The 9549-nt window shown below is 36.3% G+C and overlaps 1 protein-coding gene across 1 annotated transcript; it reads right to left on the bottom strand.

Moving 5' to 3' along the window:
• Positions 1-2002: 2002 nt before the first annotated feature.
• Positions 2003-2938, bottom strand: LOC109674389 (taste receptor type 2 member 125-like). Its single transcript, XM_020151365.2, has one exon. It carries the CDS (start codon positions 2936-2938, stop codon positions 2003-2005), a length of 936 nt encoding a protein of 311 aa, XP_020006954.2.
• Positions 2939-9549: the final 6611 nt, after the last annotated feature.

Here is a 9549-nt window from a genome sequence, read left to right as displayed (position 1 = left end):
TGCTAAATGTACCACTATTAATGTGTATCATCATTTTATTTAACTGTTCAGAATAAAGGCAAATATGCAATTATCTTCATAAATAACACTACACATTTGATACTTTTAGCCAGGTTTTGTCCAAAAAAAGATAAGAAGAGGCACTTTGAAAATAATTTTTAAAGTATTTATCACAAAGTTGAACTCAGTATTATGGTTATTTGTGAGCAGTTGTCACCACACTTTGTTAGCCATTTTATTTATGTAAATTTTTCTAAATAATAATAAGGGAGAAGTAAAATAACCCTTATAAATAATTATATGCAAATTACAGGATTTTATCTCTGCAAAGGACCATAGAATGAGCTTAAAACACAAAGCAGACATGATAATAAAGCAAATGGCTTTTAATTCAACAACTTAAAAAAAAACAATAGCTGTATGTTCACGGTACATATTAACTGAGAACAAATATTAGAAAAATTAAGAATAACCAACTGAAGTCCCAAAGTTGCATGCTCCCTGACCTCTTTCATCCACCAGATTCTGGATGATCTGAACTTTGATCTTTCATCTGAACTTGGGGGACAATTTCCCTTTCATGGAAGTTATACTAGCTCATTGCTGTCATCTTCATGGACTTCTGAATAAATCTTTTAATATCTCAAGATCTCACTTTCTTTAAAATAAAAAGTATTACCCATACAAGAGTACTAAAATTTACAAAGTATACAGGTTAGCAAGCTACATACACACTTCAACTTTCTCTTTTCAGTGGCTTGTTGCATATACCCACTTTTTATTATGCTTTGTGTTTCTTATTTAAAATGTTCCCAAAGGCACTTAGATAAGATGTTCAGCATATATTTTTTCCTATGAACAAATAAACTACACTAACAGTACACAAAAGCTTACACCAAACACAAGCTACCATTTGAAGGAATTTCTTTCTAGAACTACATCACAAATAAAGAATTCCTCAGTTCTGAAAATAGTTAAAAGTCTGTCTAACTGAAGATTTAGCACTGAATGCAGGGCACACAACTACGTTTTCCTCTCCTTTTCCCCATCATTTAAATTTAATTTAGTTTATATTTTACAACTATTTTGTTAAATTTATCTTGTTTTGTTTATTTACTTACCTTCAATTTTTTCAATGCAAGCAATACTAAAACATATAAACATAAACATAACCAAATTCATGCTAACTGTGTGTTGGTCACTCATAAGTGACCACACGTGTAGGAAAAAGACATTCCTTTCCTTTTTGGAAAGGAATTAGTGGAACTGATGATTTCCAGTAAAATTCACTTAGAAGACTATCATCAGTCAAGATTTCTTATTCTTGTGTGTTAAAATTGAATTATTATGGTATATACTTAGGAAGTATAGGGTATTTTCAATGTAAAATGCATATTCTCAACAATGATAACTATGTTCCAGGATTCATGACTCTGACATTAGTAATATAGATAGTGGAATAGCAATAAAGCAACTGCATGATTCTAAAGAATTTGTAAAAAAAAAAATCACAAGTAAATTGAGTTTTACATTTGAAATGGTGGATTAGTGTATCTGATTTCCACATCTCTATTTTATTCCTCATTTATTATCTATAACTTCAGGCACATCTACCTTAAAATTATATGTATAAAATTATAAAGTCCTATTTTAATACTTATGTGTCACATCAATAAATACACAATCCATCTTATTATTTTGAAATCTTGAAAATGTTAATAATTGACACAAAATCTTATAATATTTATGACAATAAAGATTTTTTGTATTTAAGTAGTCCATGCTGATATCCTTCTGTGATTAAGTGTATTAACATACATACTTGTACATGTATTGCTGAAGTTGTAATCTGTTTGCTTAGTGCTAATTCAAAACACCCTTTCACAAAATTCATCATGATAAATACTACAGAAAAATATTGGGAAAGTACAAATTCATGGCATAAAGGAATTTCTTTTGAATTGATTTTCCTCTAAAATATGCACAATGATACTAAAATTTATTAGGAAACCAAGGGTTTCACGTCTTTGGATCTGCACTTCAGCCACCACAGCACAGAGAGAGAGGCCTGTCTCAGTTTGCAGTTTCCTAGAATCAGGACAAATGAGTGGCCTGAAGGAAAAGCAATTCCAGTAGCCAAGCTAAGAAAAATGATAAGCTGTTTCTCCAACAAGTCATAGCTCCAAGCATGTATAAAAAGAAAAAGTAAGAAAACAGTGTACAGAAGGAGGAAGGCAATCCCAGTTCGTAAGGCTGTCATATGAGCCATGGTGCTGGCATCACTGGATGCTTTCACACCGTACTGCATCCTCTTCAGGTGTCTCCACAGGGAAAAGATTAGCAGGAGAAAGGCTGTAAGGGACACAGTAAAGGGTATTAATGTGAATGTACAGTTGATGAGTAAAAGAAATTTACAAAGATGTGTAGAGTTCCACCATTTGGAAAAGTGAGTCCCATTTCTTTTATGTCCATCAATCCAGACATCAGTATGTGTGATCACCATAACAGTATTTAAAAACAAGAGGACCAGAGACACTAGCAATGTCACCGAAACCACCTTTTTAACTCTCCACTTCAAGTAAAGGAAAATAGAATTAGAAAAATTGGCTATCTTGAGAAAGTAAAAGAGGCTGAGGCCTGTAGACAGCCAGATGCTAAAATGACTGGTCACAACCCAGGCAGTATTAGCTATTTTTATGATTTTTGCAGTCATTCTTCCTGGGTGAGTAAGTAACAATAATATATGTATAGCTACTGACCAGAACAGACTAATTCTGGAGATGGCCAAAGCAGTGAGGATTCGGTCAACTGAAGACATCTTTCTTCTCTTGACCCAGTCCATGCAGTTCACCAGAGCTATGAATCCATTCACTACATTCCCAGTTATGAATTCCACACTGAGGATGACTATGAATATGCCCAGTAGAACACCACCCATTGTCAGTATGGGAATGCCACAGTGTCTATTAACACTGCAGAGATTTTGTTACTATAGTTGCTGAAAATGCTATGTCTTTCTTGATGATTAGAAATCAAAAGGATTCTCCCTTTAAAATCCCAGGCACCCAGTGCAAAATCAGGAAAGCCAAGATCTTCTAATGACTTCTTGATTCACAGCTTTCTTCATGAAATCATGTATTTTCTATCACAGCCCAGCTGAGTTTCATCCAAACACTCTGCACCTTACACAGAGCAGCCTGGAGTCTTGCAGCTGATAGTGAAGGAACACTGAATTCTCATGTGCTAATATGCAAATAAAGACATTTATTTGCACATTGCTTTGCTTTTTTTCTTTTGTCTACATATTTTAATCTAGCCACTTGCCTTTGGGACATGTACCATTATAAAATTGTAGCACACCGGACAGGCAACAAGAATGCAAACTGGAATATGATACTTAGTAACACAGAGGATTTATAAAAATTTCAAAGTTTTATATATATACCCATGCAGACATTGTCCAAAACTCTTCCTACAAAGAATCATAGTTTTCTAATAGTCTTCCTGAGGTCATTATTCATATAAAGCTGGATACTGACAATAATATTTATTTAATATTTTGTTTTTTATAAGTGCTCTGATACATAAAAACATGTATATTCACACATTTTGATACCTATTTCCCTTCTCTTTCTACTCCAATAATTCTGTTTTTTCACTGATTCAAAATTTAATATGCACCTAGCTTACACCTACTACCATAAGAGTTCTTAAGACATTGTTTTAAAAATGCTTCAAAACTAACATTGTATAAGATTAAATGTAAATATACAGGAAAGTTGGGACAATTTTGTCATGGCACATGTAAAGTAGTGGAAATCTAATTGTGGTCCCAAGAAGCAGTCATAGAGGGGAATGAGTTCCTCCACACAGCAAAAATCCTCACCCTTCTCCAGTAGAACTGAGTCCTCCATTACCATGGCAGATGCTCATATTTTATCTGTCTCTCCTCACCTCACACAAACATCTGGTCCATGATTGTCACTATGGCCACCAAGACAGATGAAGGATGCTACTTTCTGGTCAAGATGGAGAATAAGCAGCATGACAGAATCATTCTTCTTCCATAGATAAAGAGTAGACAAAGAATCAAAGAAAGTCATACTGTAAATGCTGCCAAAAAGAAGAGAAAAACATATATTATAAATTACAGATGGCAGAGAAATACACTAGGTATTCTGGTTTGAATACTCAACACACCTGGCTACCATCAAGAACACTAACAACAAATGTTGCCAAGAATGTGGGGGAAAGGAACCCTCATACACTGTTTGGTGAGAATGTAAGCTAGTACACCCACTATGAAAACAGTATGGAGGCTTCTCAAAAACTAAAAATATGACCCAGCAGTTCCACTCCTAGGGATATGCCCAAAGGAATGTAAGTCAGGTTACAACAAAGGCACCTGTACACCCATGTTTATTGCACATTATTCATAATAGTCAAGCTGTGGAAACAGACAAGATGCCTCACTAATGACGAATGGATTAAGAAGATATAGTATTTATACACAATGGAATTTTATTCAGCCACAAAGAAGAATGAAATTTTGTCATTTGCAGGGAAATGCATGGAACTGGAGAACATCATCTTAAGTGAAGGTAGCCAGGTTCACAAGGCCAAAAGCAGCATGTTTTCTCTTATTTGTAGAATATAGACCTAATACAAAAACAGCAATACTACGCAAAATAGGTCACTTTAAGGGAATATCACATACGAGAGGGAGAAGGTAAAAGAAGTTAAGAAGGTGAATATGGTTCATGTACTCTCTATATAAGAATGAATGTAGAATTTTTTCAACACAACTTGAATTCTCTGAAGCAATCCAATATGTCATAAAAATTATAAAAGAAAATGAATCCAAAATATCATGAAAATTCTCATCAATGCCATGTGAATAGGAGAGAGATAAACTGAACAACAACAAAAAATAAATAAATAAAACAACATGAACACCTGAGTAAAATTCTTAAGGAAAAAAGAAAAGCATACCCATCAGTGTAAAAGCAAGAAGATCCTTTAGCTTGCTCAGTTCAGGTGTCAAAGATGAGCTATGAAAAGAAGGCAAAGATAAATGCATGACCATGTGGCTGCTGACACTGGAACTTCATGGGCTTTTAAAAAACAAAGCTTGAGTCCCCAGCGAGGGCTATACTCACCCTGAGGTGCTCTTCTTGAGCCCCACCACTGCGCCTTTCACTCTGCATTGGAGCCACCTTAGTTTTCCACATGGGTTACATTTCCTAGGGAAGACAATTTTTTTCATACAAGGTGAGAATGATAAGGATAATTTCCCAAAATTACATCCAGAAAGGAAAATAACAAATCCATTCCTGATAGTGAAGCAGTGCCTTTATCCATTCCATAGTCAATGCTGTGTTTAGATATATTTAATGAAGCTAATAAATTTCATTTCATCTTTTACATTTTGAACAAGCTTTAAATACACACTGTGCCAAAAGCAAACAATTGAAATGGGTTAATCAAACATAATTCTACAAATCTCTCTACTTGATCATTATGACTGTAATAATAACTGTTTGCCTATAAAGCCAAGCACACATATAATTTTATTATAAATAAAACAAAATAAAATTCTGGACCACAACCAATGTAACTTAGTGGAAATTCAAGCAAAAGCATTATTGGAGCTCCCTTCTTCTCCTTCAGGTTTTGGTAGTGTTATTTCTAAAGGTATCTGTCACATTTGAAAGAAAAGAGTGTGTTCTACAATGTGAAATGGGTGACAGATCAAGAGAGAGGTAGATGAGAGAGAGATAACAGACAGACAGATTCAAGCAATTGACCTTGTACATCTCCGGAGAAACTGTTAGCACCACTCTTAGTAAAGAAGTTGTGTGAGAGCAGGATCAAGGTCAGCATAGCTAATTAAAAAGAAGATTGAACCCCGGGTCTCTCAGAAATATATCTGTTTAGGTTGAGGAGGAATTACTATCAAAAAAGTAATACCCACTGGTGCTCAGTGGTCAAGGACATCAACCAGGAGAGATGGAGTCCTTGAAAACAAATGAGTTTGCCCCATTGCTACTGAATGGCCACGCAAGATTAAGATCGAGTATGGACAGCATAGATTCACAGATGATCTTAAAATGGTCAGATTCAGAGAAGCAGTGGGAGTAGCAGCCTATGGAATAGTTTCATAGAGATCAGTAGAACAAGCTTTGAAGTCTGATAAATATTATAAATGAAGAGAAAAGATATCAGAACAGTTGATAACTGACTTAGTCTTTGAAGAGAAAAACCAAATCCTCACACTCATTCTTAGCATTGAACCAATTCTATAAAACACATTCCATTGATTGACGGACATCTATGTCTTTTTGAGAATGACCCTGAAAATGCTCTGTGAAAATCATCAGGATATATTTGTGTGGTGTTAAGCGAAGACCTGTAGCCATATAACAGATAACAGTGACCAGAAAGAAAGAGCGCATAACCACATTCTCTGGGACTTTCAAGTATAGAACAAACCTGTGCTGACTCTAATACCTATGCCCCTAAAGAGACCCTGTGGTCCATGGCCTGGGGTAGAGTTCCTGAGTGTCAGATACACCCTAGAACTTTGATTCATGTCCATGTACTTGTAGTTATTTACCTAATCTTGAATGTGTAATTGAAATGCACAGATTGGCAGGTGGTAACACTCTCAGATTACTTTTGCCCTGTACAGTAAGGAACATTATTATAAGCAGGACCAAGGGGGAGCCTCTGAAACTCCCCTTGCCCGGCAGACAATAAAGAACAAATAACTATTCTTGAAATAATGTAATAGATAACAGTCACCATAAAAAAGAGAAGAAAAAGCATGAAATGAGCAGAGGACGGTGACCCCTTCTCACATCCCTTCTAAATTAAAGTATCTGGACTCAGTCAAAACCAGCTGGAATCTAGGATGAATGCAGAGTATCACAAATTTCTGCCGCACTGTCAGAGGCCGTCAAGGAGGTGAGAACACCTTATGAAAGAAAATCAAAGCAATTAATGTTTTGGTTCTAAGAATTATGGCGCACTTCACCGTTTTATGTCAGGGCTTTATCACATCTGTTCACAATTTATTCTTGTTTATTATTCATTGATGTAGTCTATTGGTGATGAAGATTGAGCCTGAGACCTCACTCATGCTAAGCACTTGCTCTGCTACTGAGCCACACCTCTAGTCTCTGCTCTAGTTTAATTGATAGGTCTTACCTACAAGTTCAAACATCCTTTCTAAAGTGAGTGCCATTTTTTCTAGCTTATATGCCTTATCACTACAAAAGTGAAAAGTGTATTCTGTATCTTTTAACATTTTCAACCCAAATATAGCACATTTGGGGATATTGCTCAGTCCCCTTTATGGAGTTTTTCTAAAGGGTGCAAGAAACCATGAGTTAATTAAGTCCCCCTCACTTTCGGTGGTCCTTCCTAATAACTGAAATGCTGAACTTTTTATTGCATAAATACCCCTAAATGCTATTCCGATGGAGGCAAATTTGAAATCAAAGTCTTCTGTCTCCACACAACTCATTTTCACAATGATTTGCATACTGCACAGTGGGTAAAACATGAGGCTAGTTCCACAACAAGGAAGCAGCATGTCTCTGACATGACCCACAAGGAGAATGAGAAACCAAACGCCTACTGAATTAGTTCAAGCCACCCCCTCTTCAGCAGAGTACCCTGTGTCTGAGAAACAAACAGAGCATTAAAACAAGCACAGGGTCCCACTGAGCCTGAGGCCCTCTGATCTTGCATAAGCCATTCCCACCAGAAGCTTAGCAGGACTGGACAGCCATGTATTCATCTGAGTATCTCATAGGATGCTATTGGACACAAATGTGTGTGCATCCTGAGATCCTTGACTATCTCCTGTTCTTTTGGTCAGTACTTTGCATGATTCAGATTTTCCCTCCATTTTGGACTTGAGTGAACTCCACTCTGTGAGCATCAGATCTCATTTTGTAAGTGGACACCATAGGGCTGAACGATGAAAAGCAATTTTGCTAGTACTGGTTTGGGCAAGCTCTGGAATGTGGGAAACAGAAGATGGAAGAGACCTGGGAAGATAAATAGCTATTTTTGTCTGTCATCCATGGACACATGCAAAAGCTGGTTGTCTTTGGAGAGTCCTAGAAAGGTTCTGGGGTCCAAGTGTACCCATGTGCTGACCACCATGCTGCCTCCCCACTCATAGTGGAGTGGTCATCAGCAGAATCACAAATCACATCATATTGACTCAGTTTCTCTTGTCTCAATTCCTACATATCCTCTTGATTTCTACTGGGGACCTGACTACCCTATCAAAGATCACCACTTTAACCACAGGCATTTGGCTTGGTTTAGAAGCAGCCCAAAGAAATCTGTTGTTTGAACAATTGCTATTTACACATTTCTCTGTGAACTTACAATGTCACTAAAAGGGGGTTTAGAAAAGGGTAGTGTAAATATATGGTATCAATATAACATTTCAGGATGGGAAATGGCTACTAACTAAATTTTAAAATTTTTATTGTCATTTTACTTGACAGAATAGCAAGCTAGAAAATATCATAGCATCATTCACAAGGAAAAATATACATAGATTCATCAACAATTTTACATGCAATTTAAATTTTTCTATAATGTGATCCTTGCTATCTACTTTTGATGGCCCACCTTCTTTGTACTTCCTGCTCCTGAAACAGTTGCATCAAAGTGACTTTCTGGGGCTGTCCCTGTGAATATGGAATGCCATTCTTTGGTTCTGAGAAATGCTTCAATTTGGATAAGTCTGCAACCTCAACATAAAACAAGAATAAGGAAAGCCATGTAATGCTCAGATTTTGTGATGAGTTTCATTTTCTTTTCTTCCTTTATTTCTTTTTTTGAGGGGGTTGGTTTTGGAGGTAGTAGGGCTTGAACTCAGGGCCTCTCACTTGCTAGGCAAGTGCTCTACCACTTGAACCACACAGCCTTCAGCACTTTTTTACATTAGTATTTTTAAAGATTATGACTCATGCTTTTTGCTTGGCTGGTCTCAGACTTCATTCCTCTTACCTTCATATCCTGTGTAGCTGGGATGTGCCACCATGTCCAACTGGTTAGTTGAAATGAGGTCTCACTCTCTTTTTGCCCAGGCTGGCCTCAATCTACATTGTCCTAATCGCTGCCTCCAGAGTAGCCGGGATTATAGGTGAGAATTGCCACATGTGGCCCATGAGTTTCCATTTCTACAGTTTCAGAAAGCTTCAATAAATTATGCATAATGATTCCCATATCACTTTCACATTTAGTATTTTCTTAAGATAGTAAAGATTAGATTCTTCTCAACTTTAATAATATTTAAAGAATGTAAAGGGGTTTTTTCTTTGCTAATTCAAGAACCAAAATGTAGTTCAAGAGAAAACTGAAATGTTTAAAGTAAGATCTGCATTTCAAAATGGTCATCTTTAAGGCACGAATGGAAGAAATGACTTTCTTAACTGCATATGGAAACTTCTAGCAGCATTAAAATCAGGCCATAGTCAGTTCCTGCCTTTTTCATTCCTACCATAGAAATGATTTATTACT

This window comes from Castor canadensis, chromosome 6 (assembly GCF_047511655.1).
Source record: "Castor canadensis chromosome 6, mCasCan1.hap1v2, whole genome shotgun sequence".
Taxonomy (NCBI): Eukaryota; Metazoa; Chordata; class Mammalia; order Rodentia; family Castoridae; genus Castor; species Castor canadensis.
The sequence above is the reverse complement of the archived record's forward strand: the minus strand, read 5'-3'. Positions and strand labels throughout refer to the sequence as shown.